At 46.2% G+C, this 19,924-nt stretch overlaps 1 protein-coding gene across 6 annotated transcripts in view; it reads left to right on the top strand.

Annotated features, from left to right (window-relative positions):
- The window catches only part of LOC117228856 (uncharacterized), a 502,447-nt gene extending 482,978 nt beyond the window's left edge, over positions 1 to 19,469 (top strand). For all 6 annotated transcript variants that reach the window (XM_033484876.2, XM_033484875.2, XM_076521010.1 and 3 more), the window contains 3 exons: positions 5,712 to 9,043; positions 12,294 to 12,784; positions 15,986 to 19,469. In XM_033484876.2, the coding sequence (XP_033340767.1) occupies positions 6,925 to 9,043; positions 12,294 to 12,733 (2,559 nt within the window). In that variant the 5' untranslated portion in view covers positions 5,712 to 6,924 and the 3' untranslated portion in view covers positions 12,734 to 12,784; positions 15,986 to 19,469. The remainder of the gene's footprint in view (positions 1 to 5,711; positions 9,044 to 12,293; positions 12,785 to 15,985) is intronic.
- The last annotated feature ends 455 nt before the right edge of the window (positions 19,470 to 19,924 follow it).

The raw sequence follows: 19,924 nt of genomic DNA, 5'->3' as shown, positions 1-19,924 counted from the left end.
TTTCCGACTGATATGAACTTCATTTCTGACGTTCCATTAGCCCTCGATGTGTACTTCTTCTCAACTATAAGAGTGTCCCGAAAGTTACTCGAAATCGAGTAACGATGGATTCCCGAAGTCATTTGGAGTAACTTTTTCCTCAGCGAAAATGCAGTCCGCCGCTTCGTTCGCGAGTTATTAAGGAAAAACAGTGACCAATGAGAGGCGAGAGATCAGCTGGCGCGAGGCGACCGTGCCAATCAACGTAACTGGGCTTCGACCGCCCGTTGGCTCGGTCGCCTCGCGCAGCCGGCCGAGCTGGCCCGTCATTGGTCACTGTTTTTCGTTAATAACTCGCGAACGAAGCCGCGGATCGCATTTTCGCTGAGGAAAAAGTTACTTCGAATGACCTCGGGAACCCCAATTTCCCCTCGTCTCCCGATTTTTAGTAACTTTTGGCACACCCTGCATATAACCTCGATATTTCAGCATTCATTTGCACGTTCGGATTAATCTCGCGCGAAGAGAATATGTGCAAGAATCGCGAAAGAAAAATATTTTCAGTTTCGCATTGGTGTCGCTTGAAAAAATGTCGCGCGGCGAAACTCCGCGGGCGCAGTTGCGATAACGCAAAAATATTTACGCAGCGCCGCGATAGCGCAAAAGGGGGAGGACAAAGGGAGAAACATTTAAATACGTTACAAAGGCGGGGCTCATCCCGGCTTAAACGAGGTCCGTCTCTAGACAATGCTTTTCCCGGGCGGTTCAATAATTTCGAAATTTCTTGCCGGGTCTCGGACAGGGTCGTAAAACGGCTACGCAACTGTACAGCGACGGTGCCGCGGGGGTTGCTTCGACGACGCTCTAGAAAATTCTGGGGAGGGGGGGAAGGGGTGGAATCGAGGACACGGTTTTAGCGCGTTAAAATTTTATGCATTTTATAATATTCCCGGGGTATATCCGGGCCGGACTATTTTCAATAAAGTCCTCACGGAACCGTATCTTAGCCTCCCGGTGCCCGTGCGCGACGCTAACCCCTTAAGTGGGACTTCGGCCTGGCTTCTTATTTCGTATTGGCTTTACGTGTCTTATCTTATGTCCCTTATACTCGACGGAAGCGCCGTCTCAATGGGACCTACATTTTCCGCGTCCCCATTCTAAAAGCCGGTTTCCGATCTTTAATTTCTCCGCTCTTATGACCCGTTTATTCGCTACCGCCGATAATCCCCTATTCGCCGATGAAAATCCTTTATTGTCGGCCGATGACTCGCGAGCGAACACGTTTCAACGTTTTCATCCCGGTCTTTCATCCCCTTCTTACCCCGCGTTCGCCGAACAACGGACAATTTAATTACCGCGACGCCGGCGAAACGACGCTGCTGCCACACGGCCGGTTTTACAAATTTCACGTTTTATCGTCGTCTCGCGGCCGTCGTGCGCGAACAAGAGACGTTTAACAATAGGCTTTAGCGATTAATAGACGCGCATCGATAAATAGCAGTTCATTACGCTCTCTCACTCTCGCTCTCTCGCTCTCTCTTTCTCGCTCTTTCTCTCGCTCTTTCGCCCTCTCTCGCTCTCTCTTTCTCGCTCTCTCTTTCTCGCTCTCTCACTCTCTCGCTCTCTCACTCTCTCGCTCTCTCACTCTCTTGCTCTTTCTCTCGCTCTTTCTCGCTCTCTCTCTCGCTCTCTCTCTCGCTCTCTCACTCTCTCGCTCTCTCTCTCGCTTTTTCTCTCGCTTTTTCGCCCTCTCTCGCGTTCTCTCGCTCTCTCTTTCTCGCTCTCTCACTCTCTCGCTCTCTGTCTCGCTCTCTCTCTCGCTTTTTCGCCCTCTCTCGCGTTCTCTCGCTCTCTCTTTCTCGCTCTTTCTCTCGCTCTCTCTTTCTCGCTCTTTCTCTCGCTCTCTCTTTCTCGCTCTCTCACTCTCTCGCGCTCTCTCTCGCGCTCTCTTCCTCACTCTCGCGCTCTCTCTCTCGCTCTCTTCCTCTCTCTCTCTCTCTCTCTCTCTCTCTCTCTCTCTCTCTCTCTCTTGTTCGCGAACCAGTCCGGTTCCCTCGCATTTGTCGCTCCGAAAATGCTGGGGCCGCCTCGCGCGTTTTACAAGTTTCACGTTCCATCGTCGTGTCGTCGCACCGTTAACAATACCTTTCATCGATTAATAGACGCGCGTCGATAAATGGCAGTTCATTACTTTTGTTCATTACGTCGGCCGTCACTCGTTTCTACAGCACAATCTGTCCTTTGACGTCGAATTGATCGGGCTGGTAAAAAAATGAACAAGACGGAACAGATTAATTAATTAATTTCGCAGATTCCTTTCTTTAACGGTGAAAAACTGAGACCAGGCGAGACTGTAGTTTCAACGTTGATGTTTTTGGGGGGTTATTCGGAGCTAATAAAACGTTCTATAGGACAGATTATTTGTTCAATGTCCGTGGAAAATTGTGACGAATTGATACGAGGGATGAATGAGGGTTGAATCGGTTCGGTTCTTCCGCGTTTCCCGTTTCGAAGATGGGGAACGTTGGGAACGCTGTGGAAAGGGTAAATCTTGGATATTTTATCACAATGATAATTAACCTTTATTAACTCTTATTTACCCTTATTAACCCTTATTAATAGAGTGCCTTATTTCACGCGTTTCTAGAAAAAATACGTAGATCAACTGCGAAACGGTGAATACATTTAAAACATTTAAATATGTTGTTGTTATAATTTCATCTCGTTAGAGTGAAGAAAGAAAAGAAACGAATGTGTACGTAGCTCCTGTAACAAATGCTCTTTCATAAGTGTTTTTCTTCATAAAAATCCTCTGTCTGCTTATCGACTGATACCAAAGAAAATTAACTCTTATTTACCCTTATTAACCCTTATTAATAGAGTGCCTTATTTCACGCGTTTCTAGAAAAAATACGTAGATCAACTGCGAAACGGTGAATACATTTAAAATATTTAAATATGTTGTTGTTATAATTTCATCTCGTTAAAGTGAAGAAAGAAAAGAAACGAATGTGTACGTAGCTCCTGTAACAAATGCTCTTTCATAAGTGTTTTTCTTCATAAAAATCCTCTGTCTGCTTATCGACTGATACCAAAGAAAATTAACTCTTATTTACCCTTATTAACCCTTATTTCACGCGTTTTTAAAAATATGCGTAGATCAACTGCGAAACGGTGAATACATTTAAAACATTAAAAAATGTTGTTGTTATAATTTCATCTCGTTAAAATAAAGAAAGAAAAGGAACGAATGTGTATGTAGCTCCTGTAATAAGTGCTCTTTCATAAGCGTTTTTTCCTAAAAATCCTCTGTCTGCTTATCGACTGACACCAAAGAAAATTAACTCTTATTTACCCTTATTAACCGTTACTTCACGCGTTTCTAAAAAAATGCGTAGATCAACTGCGAACACAGCGAACATTTAAAACATTTAAACATGTTGTTGTTATAATTTCATCTCGTTAAAATGAAGAAACGAGAGAAACGAATGCGCACATAGCTCCTGTAAAAAATGCTTTTTTATAAATATTTTTTCATAAAAATTCGCTGTCTGCTTATCGACCGACACCAAAGAAAATTGCGTCGATCGCGAACAGCAATCGATTAGATTTTCTTTTCGAACAGATCGGTTCGATTCTCCCCAGTTCGTCGCTTCCAAGACGGAGGACGCCGGGGGAAACGGGTTCGAACACCGCCAGAAGCGCCGGCACTCGATTCTAATCGAAATAATTATCGGGCCTGACAAATCGTTGGCGCGCCGCCGGCAAAATAAAAGCTATGATATAGATGTCTCCATATTTTCGCTTGTTAACTCTTCGGGGCTGAAGAATGGAGTAATTCCGTGTCATACGTAACGTTCATAAAACACATGTTCGTGACGGGGTATTTAAACATTTTGCCGCGGACGTAATTAATCCCGCCAGGTGTTGCATTTTATTACTCTTAAAAATATCACTGTCGCGTTTAACGTCCGCTAAAGGCCTTTATATCATACTTTACGGCTTGAAAATTTAACTGTTGTAAATACGTAATATCATTTCCGATGCCGCGGCGATCCTCTCTTTCCCCGTCGTAGTTCGATGCGCATTTTTAAGAAAATCAATAGCTCAGCAAGCTTAGGTGCTACCGCGCTACCCAGCCAAGAGAATTCCGTTATTCCTCTTATTTATCTTGCACGTATTTATTTTCCTACCGAAACATGATATTCTATCGGATATAATAACGTTTTCCCGCCCCGGAGAAAGTGATTTTATTTCGCAAACAGAACCTCGCCGGCAAAGAAAACCGCGGTAAAGCTCGCGGCCCTGTTATCGATCTGTGCTTCGAAAGAATTAATATTCGTATTGAAAATGGTAATAAAGCATGATTAATCGCGGATCCTCGAGGGAATTAGCTCCGCGGTTCCCTAGGGTGCTTTGATACACCGCGCAGAGAAAGGAACAGGTGTACGGACACGTTTTTACGCGTTCTCGCGGTATACTTTTTATACTGTATATTATATGGATTGTATAATTTATTATATAGTATTTATTACAATATTATTATATAATTTATAATAAATTATATAATATTTATTTTAATATTGTTCTATATAATATTATTATCATTATAATATAAATTATATAATATTTATTATAATTATAATTCTATAATATCATTCTATATAATATTATTATCATTATAATATAAATTATATAATATTTATTATAATTATAATTCTATAATATCATTCTATATAATATTATTATCATTATAATATAAATTATATAATATTTATTATATTATTATTCTATAATTATATTCTATATAATATTATATAATATAATATAACAATAGATTATATTATATATATATAATCTATATAGCTCTAAAAGAGTAAATAACGTTTCTTGTTTTATAGCGATGGAAAAACTATATTTATTTAACCCTTTCGCCGGTTTCACCGTAACATATAGATTATATTATTATATCATCGCTATAAAACAAGAAACGTTATTTACTTTTAGAGCTATATAGGTTATACAAACAAGAAACGTTATTTACTTTCAGAGCTATATGTACAATCTATACAGCTCTAAAAGTAAATAACGTTTCCCATTTGATAGCGACGGAAAAACTACATTTATTTAACCCTTCCGCCGGTTTCACCATAACGCGACTCGAATAAAGAGATCGATCGAATCGTCTCTTAAAAACGCGAATCTCCGCAATTTCAACAGTGCGCAAATAAACAACGCGAGACCGGTCGTTTGACCGACCCGTCGAGATAGGTTTACCGTATTAAATCATGAAACAGCATCGGTTATACAAGTCGAAAACAATTTATAAAATCGCCCATGGATCGACTGTTGTATCGTTCCATTTGCAACATTTTCGCGGGGCATTTGCATGAAACGTTTCGCGTGTAGTCGTTGTACGATCGATCGATCAAGTAAAAACGAGCAGCCCCGGCAAACCGCGATAAATTTCTTCTATCACGGGGAGAAGACCGTCCGTCGCGGATTCATTATTCGAGACAACAATCCCCGGCGATCTGTGACGGCTCAATCGGTGTAACAGTCGCACTGTCAACCGAGGGATCAGTCTTCGTATACCGATTCATCAATCCGTCCTCCGTCCCCTTGTCCATCCATCCCCCTGCGCACAATTTCCTCGAGCGTGGCGTCGCGTTGCCCCGCGACCAATCACCCGACGGGACAACCAAGGAATTAACAAGAAACATTTTTCACAGGTGTTCCGGTAACCGTGTCACGGGGAGAGTCGGCCGAGGAGGGTTGCAAGGAGAGGCGAAAGAGAAGGAATAATCTCGGAAGGAGAGGCAAAAGAGAGAAAGAGAGAGCGAGGAGAGAAGAGGAGGCTGCAAAGTGGGAGCCGCGCACACGTTCCGCCTGGTGAAATGAATGGACGCGGCGTAACCACGGAGGCATCCCATCCAGAAGGAACTACTTCAGACTGATTCCAGACATTAAATGTACCCTCAGGAATTCAGGTTTCGCCCGAGGCTCCCGCGAATCTGGGATGGCTTCGAGCAATGATGATATCGGATTAAACCCGGCCAGCAACAAGCACCACGCCGATGTTTCGTCGTCCGTGAAAGTAGATAGGTTTTAAATCGAGTCTGCCGGAAACAAGGAAGAGAGCCAGAGAGAGAGAGAGAGAGAGAGAGAGAGAGGAAGAGCCGCCAGTGACGTTGTTACACCGGCGAAGTAATCCACGGTTTATTGAATCCCGATGATATAATGGCCGCGCGCCGGCAATAGTTCTTCGAGGGAAACGGAAGAGCATCGCGTCTCCGGCAGGAGAAAGGGGTGTCGTCCGGGAGAGAGAAGATCGCGCGCGAGCCGCCACCACCACCACCGGGAGCACAGAGCGGATGCGTTTTCAGCTTCGGGGTTGCCTGGGAGATGTAGATAGACATCCGCGGCGAAGCGAGGACAGACGGTTGCCGGAATTCGTAGGGTTCGAGGCGGGAATTGGAGCGGGTCGAAGACCGAAGGGAATCGACCGGAGATATCAGGCCGGTGATAACGGCGATTCCGGTGCCGTAGGGAAATGCAACAGATGCCGATGATAAGCGGCGCCGGGCCGCAACGGGGATCCGCGACGAACAACGCGGACTGAGCTACGTTACGTTTAGGAATGTAATAATATCTGACCCGGGTATTTTCGCGGTGCGCGAGACTCGAAGGCTAGAGACACGCCGGGCGAGACCGGGACAGAGAAAGAGAAGACGTGATCCCAGGGATTCTCGTTCGCGAAGGTATTCGAGAGAGGGAGAGACGGGTCTCCGCAAGTGTCCTTACGTCAATTAGAGTACCTAGGAGCCGACGCCGCGATAGTTTGGCGAACTAGCCTTTCACCGCCGGTTATGGAATGAACCGATGCTCGGCTGAGTCGAACGATTCACCGTCGTGGTCCAGCATCTACCGCCGAGCGTTGCCGTCATGACCCCGACGATGCGTCCGTTCCTGGTCGCGGTGCTGCTGATGATGGCGACCTGCTCGGCCGTGTGCAGCGCGAGCGGCGACGGGGTGCCGAACAGCCCTAACTTCGACCTGGACAAGACCGCGTTCGAGAGGGAGCTCGCCGCGATATTCAGCAAGGTGGCGCACAACTCGGCGACCACGAAGCGCAGCGTGCCGGCGTACGACGCCCAGGTGTCGGCCAGCACCACCCTGTCGACGGTGCCCTCGTCGTTGACCACCACGACCACCAGCACGACGGCCAGCCCGTCGTTGCCGCCCGTAAGGTATCCTGTTCCTAGAGCGACCATGTCCCCGGTCTTCAAAGAGCTGCCCTCCTACGCGCCCCCGTCCCGCGCCCTCTTCACGCCGCCCCTGCCGCCGGAGTATCTTCACCCGTTCGCGGACAAGCCCACCTTGAGAGGAACGAACCACGACGTTCACTCGGGCCCGAAGAGGCCGGTGCCGCCGCCGAGCGGCACGCCGGCCCACGAGAGGATACCGATCAGGCCCCCGGATCTCCAGGGACCCTCCCAGATCCCGGAGAGGCACTCGCACTCGCGGAACAAACCGCTGAACACGCCCAGCAAGGAGCAAAGCCCGGCGGAGTCCGGCGAGCTGGACAGGAGGAACAACACGAACGAGTTCGTGCCAACCCTCCACTATCCCAGCATATCGAGGATACTCTCGGGCAGCAACGGCCGGAAACAGGACATCCCGGAGATCCTGCTGAAGCCGTTGGCCACGAAGAGCCCGGCGCAGAACGCGCCGGTGGTGCCGACCACCGAGAAGATGACCACCGCGTCCAGCACCACTGCCAGGCCGACCAGCACCCTGGACTCGTCGAGGTCGGTCACCCAGCCGACGATCTTCAACCTGCCGAACACGAGGCGGCACGACGACGACGGCTACCACGGGCTGAGGAACGAGAACGGCTACAAGACGGAGAACATCGAGATCATCGACACCGAGAGGCTGCCGTACCCGCAGCCGCAGCCGCCGGCCCCGGCGCCGAAGAGGCCGAGCGAGGACAACGACCGCAACGTGCCCCAGGTCGACCCTCATCCGCTGGAGTCCACCTGGCGGATAGCCTGGTCCCTGCACGTCTACGTGGCGGCCATCATGTTCACCCTGATGGCCCTCTACTCGATCTACAAGATCGTCCGTTTCAACGAGGCGACCAACCTGCTCACCCAGTCCTACTTCCTCACGGTCCACCTGCTGCTGACCACCGTCTGCACCCTCAGGTGCTTCCATCTTTTCTACGACGCGTACAACCTCGGCCACTCGCTGCCCGAGCCTCTGTCCCGGGTGCTGATGTACCTGCCCGCGCCTCTGCTGTCGACCGCCTTCGCCACCCTGGTGCTGTACCTCGCCAGATGCTCGGAAGCGCCGTCGTTGAACAACAAGTTCCTCTCGCCGGCAGCCCTCGTGCTCTCCTCCACGGTCCACGTGGTCCTCTGCGTCTCCCTGCACGTGTCCACCCACGTGCTCGGCTACCAAGACGAGGCGAAGATCCTGCCGCTGATCTGCCAGTGCATCTACATCATCGTCTGCGTGACCCTAGGCCTAGGCTACATGTACGTCTACCGGGTGGTCCGCTCGCAGATTCATCTAGCCAGCAACAAAGCTGCCGGCGCCAACCATATCGTCGGCGCCGATCCAACCACCGTGGCCTTGAGCACCGCCATCACCACCAGCATCGCCACCGCGCTCTTCTTCATACTGATGGGCTTCGTGCAGCTGTACGGGATCTTCGGGAACGTCCAGGAACGACCGCAGTCGTACCCATGGCTATGGTGGGGCTGGCAGTTCTCCGTCAGGCTGCTCGAGCTGGCGGTCTGCGGGCTGCTCGCCTGGGTCGCCAGCCTCTCGCAGTACCCCCTCAGGGAGAAGCAGCTGCAACAGCACACCGTCCACTCCGGGTTCGCGTTGTTCCCGTGCGGCAGCTCCACGTCCACGGAGAACATGGACGACGTGCTCTATCCGGCTATCTGCAGCACCAACCAGGCGATCCAGAATTATACGATGAGAACCGGGAAACAGGTTTACGACGATAGCTTCCCGCTGAACACGCTACCCGAGCATTTGAACATATCAGGTATCGACCGCCGGCACACGACCTAAATCAACCCTCGCCGCCTCCTGGACGGTTCGCCGCGGTCCTCGCGATATCGCGTCACGGAATTCTTCGGCGAACTGTGCACACACGCGGCGCGCCCTGTCGATGCCGATAGAGGGCTGATTTTGCGCGGAAGGGTGGTATTTTTCCGACCCTTCGCTTCCGAGAAGTGGCCGCGTTGCGCGTCGTATCGCGAAATCGTCGTATAGCGAAACTGCCGATTTATACTTCGTCGCGCGGGATTGTCTTCTTGGTTCCGTCGCCGGTTACGGGACAATTATCGAATGGTATCGAATTTAGCGTTCGGCGTTTAATGTTGAATTTACCGAGCACTGAAAATGGCTGATGCGTGTTGCCTCGCAAAGAAGACAAGACAGTATTTGTCTAAAGCATTTTTATTGCAATGCATGCTTAGATTAGCAAATTTATTCGAGCATCTCCTTGGAAAGACTCTTTATTTGTGCAACTTTAAATTCAGAAATATAAAACCGGCACCGCAGGTTCAGCGTTCAACGCGTTAAGTGGCGACTGTCAACCCCAAAGAGACCTACAATATCAAAGCCATTTAACCCTTAGCGTTCCGCGCGTCTACCAACAACTCCGGCACATTTTTGGAACGGAGCGCCTGAGATAAAGGAAGTCTTATTTTGAGCGGAAAAGATTACACGTTCTTGCGAATGCATTTCATTTTATTTATTTTATAAATATACACTTTCCTGTTCTAAATAAAAGATAAAATTTTAATTTTGTAATTCACCATGGTGCGATATCTTTGGTAACAATCTCCCATGTGCATTCTGGGTTTACTTGGACAAGTGTCACAGTATTCGCTTTGTCAAATAGAGTTACTAGATATTTCTTTCAAGTTTAGAACATTTTCTGCGTAATTGTCGGTTTCCTTTATAATTTCATTTATCGATTCGTCCGTGAAAAATAATTTAAAATATCGTATCGGCTGTTCAATGTTTGTAGGAACTTGTGGTCCAATGACCCGTGGCAATACGCTAAAAGGTATTCTATCTGGAATATGTAATTCTTCCGTAACATCGCGCCATTCGTCCAAGTCTTGTAACGAATCTTCGCTTTCGCTTTCAACAATTCTCATTCTTCGTCTCTTTGGTAGCATAATTTCGCTACTACTACTCGAAGTGTCAGAATCATAACCAACATTGTCTTCCACAATGTCTTTTAACTCTTCGAAATCAAATACGTCTTCGGTATCGCTCGGCTCTAAATTCTCATCGTAATATTTATTTTTCTCCATGTCGCTGACCATAGAAAAGGTCAAAAAATGGTTTAATCGTAATGGTACAGACTTAGCACGTTTTAACTACAGATAACAATTGCTAACGCCGACGATAACGTATGCTAAAAACATTTCGCTCCGTAGCGGAGCCTTCGGAGTTACGGAACAAATGACAAATGTCTCCGTAGCGGAGCCTTCGGAGCGCTAAGGGTTAAATACAAATAGATATAAATACAAATAATTATAAAAACGAGGTGCAAGGCTCGAACAATGGCATCTCTGCTCTTCCCAAGAATTTGCTGCGTTCGCTCGGAGAACTCGCTCAAAATTAATAATCTCCTGCCGAAAACTTGTCGAACATTCTGTTGCTAAATACGAATGAATCCTAGCGAATCCTAAATTCAGTTTTTGTTCAAGCATATATCACAATAAAAATGTATTCCAAAAATTTCTGTCAACCGTGTGCGATCGTCGGGCCACTGAACGCGTTAATGGCGCTAGAATATAGAACATTATTGAATCATTTCATAATTTTTATACGCGGATAAAAACAAAGCACTCCTCCCTGTATCGCTGATTACAGAAATATTATTGCAGTTGAATCGAAACAGGCTCGAACGAGAAAGTTCTAGATAACGTTGGTCGCATTGTCCGATCGAATGCAGGCAACTCGTCGATTCCATAACGAATCGATTACTCGCATATGGCCGTAAGGGCAAGCCATTATGCGTTTTTGCATGCCGTGGCCGGAATAAGCGAAAATGTTTGAACAGAGATATTCAAATACTTGAATCGTTTGATCACAGAACGTGAAGCAGCAAATTAGGTCGCGCGGAACAATGTGTCGTTCTACTTTCGCGTGTTTTGAGTGGTGCTCGAAGCGCCGGCTAGCTGAGTAACAATATTGAAAACCGCGAAATAAGCGTTTTCTCGTCGTCATCTTTCAGACCGCGGATCGTGCCGTTATTGTGCCAAGATATTTTCATTAGATCCTTATCGGGACGTTAAATACGGTAATTCGCCTGTCGGCGAAATTGTTTCTCTCGCGGAACCGGAGACATAATTCTACGAAAATGATTCGACGCATTTTTCCCTTTATCGGCCATACTTCTACGAAGTTGCGACGTCCTGCCACTAGTATTTTCTTTTATAGTTTTTTTGATATATTCTTTCGACAGTCGGAAAAAGTTTTCCAGATAATTATGATATCGTCGTACTAAATTTTATATTTCAACTATATACAAAGTGTTCCATAATTATGTTAACACTCGGAAAGAGGTGATTCCTTAGGTCAACTGAAGTAACTTTTTCCTCAGCAAAAATGCAATCCGCGGCTTCGTTTACGAGTTATTAATGAAAAACATTGACCAATGAGAAGCGAGCTCGCCCAGCGCTAGGCGGCCGAGCCAATCAGCGGAACTGGGCTCCGGCCGCTCGTTGGCTCGGCCGCCTCGCACCAGCTGATCTCGCCTCTCATTGGTCACCGTTTTTCGCGAATAACTCGTGAACGAAGCCACGGATTGCATTTTCGCTAAGGAAAGAGTTCCTCCAAATGACCTCAGGAACCCCACATTTCCCGGAAGTACCACAATAAGTACCAAATAAAAATCCTGTATAATTGCAACCAAATCGTTGGGAAATTATTGATTTGCATTTCGAATTCTGCAATTTCATAGAGATCACGCGAGACCACGAATCGTGGTCTTATAAAAAGATACCACCGAAGAGCCTGACGTGCTATCTTCGTAGAGGTCATTTTCACCCCGAATAAAAAAGTAACTGTGTCGAACGTGTCCCGGTTAGCCTCAGAGTAATTCAAATTGTCGCGCAGTAATTCAAACCGACGAAAGGGAGCCGCGCGAGCGAGAACCGTCTTGGAGGACGAGGCGAGACAGGGAAACGCGAAATAAGAAACACGGCGTCCAGTTGTTTCGCGAGGCAGAAAGGTGGAACGGTATGCTAAGCGCATCGTGATTGTCGCAGGTACCTTCGAGAGACATTCCATTCGCAAGTCGGGCACCATGGGCCATTTCCCGCACGAAGGTCGCGGCTCGTTAAACCGACACGGCAACGGGATACAGACGCTGAGGAGCTCCGAGAACCGTGGCCGGCACACACCGGTGCAGGGTCTGCACGAGCAGACGCCGACCACCGGGTCGACGATGCTGGTCGCCGAGGACGGGTTCGTCAGGTTCCGAAGCCTCGGCGCCGAGGACGACGAGCTGTCCGACACGCCGAGCGTGGTCGGCACCCACGGCAGAGGAAGCTCGCTGGCCGGCAGCGTCCGATTCAACGCGAGACATCCGACCCTGCAGCACCAGCACTCCCATCCGCACCCCCATCAGCACCAGCATCAACACTCGCTGCAACACCCCCATCCGAGTCAGCATTCGACTCACCATCAGCTGTACAACAACACGTAAAGTCTGGCCGGCTACGTCGCCGGATAGCGATATTGTTCCATCGTTGACTCGGTGAGTTCGCTAAGCCTCTACGCCCCGGAAGTAGGTCCCCAGGCGGACGGGAGAGGCTGCTCAAATACGGCAAATTAGCATGGAAGGTTTATTAAATTAACTTGACCCTTGGGTGGACTGATTTCTTGCGCCGAGGGCGCGCGCGCGCGCGCGCGCGCTGAAGCCGTGGGAGACTACTCGTGTTCCAGGGAATTGTGTTAATTCTAATTATTAGACGGAGAAATCTGCGGCCAAAATTTCATAAACGTTTCTTGCGGAAACTGAAATACTCCTCCCTCTTGCCGGATCAAATGTTTCTCTTCTACGTGCGCACTTACGGTGAATCCTACTGAAACCTCTATTATCGGGTCCTGCAATAATTAAATTATCTATTTATGCGGATCATACTTTTCTCGCGCAGCTTTCGCGAGCGTAGCTCGATCCGAGGCGATTCTCTCGTATGCGAAACGGATTTACTGTACAAATTAACGAAGACGCGATCCGGCGCCGTAATTTAGCAATTGGTTCCTATTATCTGGATCATTCCGTGTCGCTCAAGGTTCTTCCGTAATCTCGTAATTCTCGCGTGTTTCTCTTTAACCTTTTAGGCTCGACGCGTCACTATAGTGGCTTGCTCTAGTAGCTCACTCGCTCATCGTTCGAACCAAATAATCGTCTACATATGCATTGTTTCACACTTCTTTTGTCTTCGCATCGATTTACAACAGTCTACAGGGTGTCCCAAAAATGTCTCGCAATCCGGAAATGGCGGGTTCCTCGGATCATTCGAAGCAACTTCTTCCTTTACAAAAATGTTCTCCGAGGCACCGTTAACGAGTTATTAACGAAAAACGGTGACCAATAAGAATCGAGTACGGCTGGCGCGAGGCGGCCCAGCCAACCAGCGCGCGAAGCCCAGTTCCGCTCATTGGCTCGATCGCCTCGCGCCAGCTGAGCTCATTTTGATACGCGATTGCGTACGAGGCTCCGTAGTAAAAATTGTTAATGTATTATCAATTTTGACTACTTCTCATTGTAAAAATTTGTAGATATCGTTGAAATAGTAACAAATATACAGGTTGTCCCAAAAATGTCTCGCGAACCGGAAATGAGAAGTTTCTGGGATCATTTGAAGTAAATTTTTCCTTAGCGAAAATGCAACCCGTGGCTTTGTTTACGAATTATTAACGAAAAATACTGACCAATGAGAGGCGAGCTCGCCTATCGCTAGGCGGCCGAGCCAATCGGCGGAACTGGGTTTCGACCGCTCGGTCGCTGGCGCCGTTGGCTCACGCGAGCTTAGCTGGCGCGAGGCGACCGAGCCAACGAGCAGTCGAAACCCAGTTCCGCTCATTGGCTCGATCGCCTCGCGCCAGCCGAGCTCGCCTCTCATTGGTCACTGTTTTTCGTTAATAACTCGTTAACGGTGCCTCGGAGAACATTTTTGTAAAGGAAAAAGTTGCTTCAAACGGCCTGAGGAACCCGCCACTTTCGGATTGCAAGACATTTTTGGGACACCCTGTATATACAGACAGAATATACAGTATCAGACTCTGTACAGTGCATATCAGACTCTGCCGTTCAGAGAAATAGCCTCGCACAGAATTCTCAGCCGTACCTAAAAGGTTAAAGATGAAACTGTTGTCCGGGCAATTTGCTGATCGATGGAACGGCGCCGTTGAGAATTCGCGCGCGTTTCATTCCGGCACGTCACTGTGCGTGAATTCCCGCGGTCGTTTTTATCTTGCCGTGGAAATTAGAAAAAATTTACTTAACCGAGAGTCTCGAGTGCCCCGGAGCGGTGGATGTAATTTAATCGAAACAATGAATTAGTGAGCGGCGGGGCTCTTGCGAGAGACGACGGGGACTATGGTTTCGAGGATTTTGTAGCTTAATGACGATGGGAGATAATACGGTTTCTTCCGATTTAGAGCAGCGGTACTGAAAGAGCGGGGAAACGGTGATTATAAGTTGGCGAGTAAAAAGTGGAAGTGTTAATAGGTCTTTGAAAGTTAAACTCTTTTCACGGTAACGAGGAGAAGATTATTTTCAATTCGCTTTTAAATAGTTGTAGGAGCAGTGATTTTCATAAAGTAGTATCGGCTTGATAGGATAATGGAACGAATCGTGGAGAGGAATGCTTGAGAGCAGCGTGGTCTGAGCCGTAAGTTGCGCCACCATTTAAACAATTGACCCTTTGCACTCGAAGCTATTTTCACTGTAAATATAAGATCATTTTTCTCATTTATAGTATGTTTATTTTATATGATAGAATGCATTTTATGCAGATGAAATCGACTCTTGGGACTCGCGCAACAGTTTTAACAATTTTTTAACACTAAACCTACCAAGCATTAATACTAACTGGCATGTACCGCTTCACAAAAGTGAGAAGACCGAATTTATTTAGAATTTGAGAAGTTTTTATTATAAATCTTGCTCCAATAATATAACTTATTCAAGCGTTTTCCACGAAAGAGTCTCGGAACTTTGCAGAATTGCAAAATAAGAAAGCGGTCACTTTGACCGCGGTAGGTTTAGTGTTAAATCTAAACTTTGTTAACACTATGCCGTCCGCAGATCTTAGATATGATTCTTTTGTTTGACGTCGGCATAATGGCTTGGAAATTTTAGATTTAAAAAAAAATTTGGCGGTAATATAAATTCCTAAAATTAAGATATGTCATCCAAGAATTTTCGTACTTAATTCTTAGTTAAATAAGCACAATGCTGTAGTTAGTTTGCCGCCTTTTAACACCCAAGAAATATAGTTCAAATGTTATTTCAGTTTTTTAAAATGGCACCAAAGTGGTACCACCGGCATACAACAGATAGTTTCTTCATGGCACCCAGCGTGGTGCCGCCGGACAGCATAGTGTTAATATAAAAATTATTATAAAATTAATTTAAAAATTATTATAAAAATTACTATAAAATTATTATAAAATTATTATAAAAATTATTATAAAATTATTATTATCTGAGTCACCAGTCGAGTGCAAAGGGTTAATAATTAGACCACGCATTTAATACAGTTCACGAGCACGTTCAATATCATTTTTGTTCTTTCTATATTCCTATTTATCTCTGTACAGTGAACTATGTAATATCCGGGATGTATTTCATTTATAAAGATGTAAATAGTTTCTAATTTTTAAAATGACGGCGCAACTTGCCCCATACCGTTCTACAACGTGTCGCTGAATATCTGTTTTCTTCCAGTTTGTTGCAGATGCTTGTGCCACTCTCGTCAACGAAATAAATAGGATGTTCCAAGCTGTCGCGACTACGGTCTAAAAAAAAAAAAGAAACCTTGAAGAACTAATTTTATCTTATTCTATGTAAGATATGTCCTGTGTATAGATACCTACTTGCCATTCGCATTCTCCTGCTTCGCATCCACGTCCGAGCCGACGAATCCTTGGCCGTATGGCATCGATATTTATTTGACGTTCTCAATTAAGCGAAGAAGAAGACGAAGAGGAAGAAGAAGAAGAAGAAGAAGAAGAAGAGAAAGAAGACGACGACGACTACGATGACAAAGAAGAAAACGAGAAAAAAAAAGTATACGGCGAACTCGCGTCAGAGTTCCTCTACCTGTTACGTGGGTAGTTTCAGGGTATCTCGAATTCTTGACCTTATATTAGGCACTTGGTACTTATTAAGGTTCATGTGATTAACGAACGTTGTATCTCTCGCGAGACCCATAGGGGACAAAGCTTTCTTTCGTTTTTCCTTCCTTCGAGTAGCAAGAAACTCGGCTGTGGAAACGTATCGGTGCGACATGTGATTCGTTGAAAGATGCACGGTGCCTAATCTCGGATCCGATGGAACTCCGTTCGTCCGGAAATCCATTCTCCGATTCGCCGAAGCTGCGCATTTGCAATTGCGAACTTATACGCGCGATAAAAGCATAGCCATCCCGCGAATACCCGCGAAATTGCGTGCTCCGCGTAACGCGGAATTGTCAACCCGATGAGCGATGCAGCCAAAGACCAGGTGATTCTACGTCTTGAAGTGTATGAAAAAGCGTAGGATACTTTTACGGTAATGGAATGATAATCCACGGAAAATAGGCTTCGGATCTGTATACGTTTACGGCTTATACAAATTTTCACGATATAGTAAAACGCTATTTTGGATCAGCAAATACTGTTACGGTAATGAAATAATAATCCACGGAAAATAGGCTTCGGATCTGTATACGTTCACGGCTCATACAAATTTGCATAATATAGTAAAACGCTATTTTGGATCAGCAAATACTGTTACGGTAATGAAATAATGATCCACGGAAAATAGACTTCGGATCTGTATACGTTTACGGCTTATATAAATTTTCACGATATAGCAAAACGCTATTTTTGACCAGCAAATACTGTTACCACTAAGAACAATGAGAATAGAAATTCGATTCCGTTCCCTTAACGTCTGTCTAGAAAAATGAAAAATTGCACGAACATCCGCAGTCGACATCCGGCTGCATCGCTCACCTCTCCTCCATTCGAACCGACTCCCATTCGCTTGAAACATTTAAATTTACACCGGAAGAACAGAGGTCCGTCGCGTCTTATTTCTTGCCAGCAGCTTCCTATTCGTTCTTCTGACAATGGCTGCGCCCCCCGGTCAGACTTGACATAATTCAATGACGCGGTCAGATTGCTTGTAGTAAGCATCCTGGCCTATTCCTATCCGGTTTCGTTTACGTAGTTCCGAAGCGAACGCCGTGCAGAGGCCACCTGTACACACCGATACACGTGTCATCTTCCTCGAGACCCCACTAGACCCCGCGCTGATCGCGATCGACAGGAGGAAGTATATTTTGTAATGAACAGAGAAAAGGGAAAGAAAAACAAGGAAAAAAATAACGAAGTGGAAACACAGATTCACGTGGTCCAAAAAAGACGAGGCAGCGACGCGTACTCGGAGAGGATCGAACGAGCCCCCTCCCCCTCCCCCCGGTGTAATCGGCGAACGACGAAACGGGGAGAACAAGAGTGACACTAGCAAAAAATTGGAGGAGAAGAAGCAAAAGACTACGGCGTTGTACAGTCGATAATAATTTATCACTCAGTCCAACTGTAAGATTTATTTAGCGGTTAAGATTCGATTAAAGATTCCCTGTTAAATATATATGTATATATATACGTATACATATATATGTGAACACACACACACACACACATATTAAGTTACGTCGGTGTAGCCGGTTAGAAGCTACTCTCGCGTTCGCTCGTAGCGACGGATATCAGCGATTTCTGTTAAACGAGTTCAATATGTCGAGCGACCAACCACGTAACGATGTTTCCTCTCCGCGTCGGAGACCACGAAGGATTGATCTTCGCACACAGGCCAGCATTAGTTTGTTTTAAAGCCCCTTCCCCGACACCCCAACACACCCTCCCCCGTCTCCTGGATCCCATTGTGTTTCGTTCTCCTTTTACCGTTTATTTTAACTCTCTCAATATTTCGTTCGACGGGCCGTCGACGTTCACGTGCTCCTACGTCGAGGCGTGATTATGTATAAATGTGTACACGCTTCTCGCGTTGAGATCCTCGGCTCGTTTCAAAATTATCATGGTCAGCTGTGCGTGCGAACAGTTTTGAAATCGATTCAGGTGCGTCGACTGAAAATCGATCAAATTTATTGTAACATATATTTGATTTTTTGAGGAGGTCAGCCTGGAGGCTGCGCGAACGTTCGCGTTGACGGCCCGGTCAGAGTTGTTCTCTGTACACGCGTCTGACGTTTCTTTTTTTTTTTTATCCCTCAGAACCTAAGGTACAAAATAGTACTTTCTACCTTCTTCAACTTCGTATATCGATAATAGGTTTAAGCGGTAAAGCGCAGTGTATATGTTTATATGGACAATGTAAATAAGGTATACGGGCTCGTCGTGAGTAGATATTATTAAATATCGTTGCGATAGAATTCGTGCAGATTCTATCCGATACGCACCCACCCCATGGGATTCACACGTACAAAAAAAAAACACACGTTTACCAGTGTACGGCGGCGTGTGCATGTACACGGCGGTACATTGCAGAGAATTGGTGGAGCAAATACAGTGACTCTATATGAGAACGCGTAAGATTGTAAGGCGCAGTCGATACAAATTTGTTCATTCTTAAGCAACGATTGCGTTCCCGAATAACCGAGCGCCAACAGTTTTTTTTTCGGCACAGTGTGTTTACGTGCATCGAGAAAGAAGCATTTCTAAGGAACCGAATCGAACGCGAAGTCGCTAATTACCGCGGGTATAATGACAGAGTCGAGCGAGGCTGGCATTAGGTTTTCGAGATCGCCGATTTTTCTTAGTCTCGCGGGAAAATTTCAATCCTCCGGATCGGAAAATTCGCTATTTTCTTACTGCTCCGTCGAGTTGGCACGTGGAGATTCGATAGCGACGCTCATGGGAGTCACCGTGTTTGCTCACGCGACAATACATTACACACCACTTGTAACATCGTTCTCAGTTGTAAATGCAAGGACTCGTTTTTAATTTATGCGAAGAAATGGAAAAAAAACAAACGAACGAACACTGTATTTATTATGTGAAAAAAAAAAACATTCCACAGCAAACGTGATCAGTGTGAATGCGACCGACCTTCTTTTTTCGTGGGATTTTAATTGCAATTTTAGATTAAACTAATAGCGCTAACGAACGAGGAACAAGAAATGTAAATAAAAGCTTTTTTTGCGAAACACCTTATATGTTTATCCCAATCACATGGTAATTCGAATGAATCATTCTCGGCCGTCAAACCACATCTAATCTGCTTTGTTAGGACTCGCTCGCGATCGGTTGTTCGAATAAAATGAACGAAATTCGTGCTCGCGGATAGCTTGGCAGTGAAAAAACGATCGGTGAAAGGGAGCGGAAGTGCCGTCTGATCTTCTTAATCGATTTTTCCGCGCCGAAGGATTCAGTATTACGATCGCGTACTCGCGAGAGAGTTCCGGCACTCGCGAAGCGTAAACTTCTAATTTCTTTAATTCCGGCAGAAATTAACTTAGCCGTTTGCGACCTGATTATAAAACAAACTGGGGCTGCCCTCGTTACGGGGAGGAGTGCGCGTTTTTTATTTACTTGATCTCTTTTTTGTTTAACTTGCACCGTCTATTAGGAGAAACGAAAGAAAGGAATTCGTTAAATTCAT

The sequence above is a fragment of the Megalopta genalis genome, chromosome 1 (genome assembly GCF_051020955.1).
Source record: "Megalopta genalis isolate 19385.01 chromosome 1, iyMegGena1_principal, whole genome shotgun sequence".
In the NCBI taxonomy this organism is placed as follows: domain Eukaryota; kingdom Metazoa; phylum Arthropoda; class Insecta; order Hymenoptera; family Halictidae; genus Megalopta; species Megalopta genalis.
The sequence above is the reverse complement of the archived record's forward strand: the minus strand, read 5'-3'. Positions and strand labels throughout refer to the sequence as shown.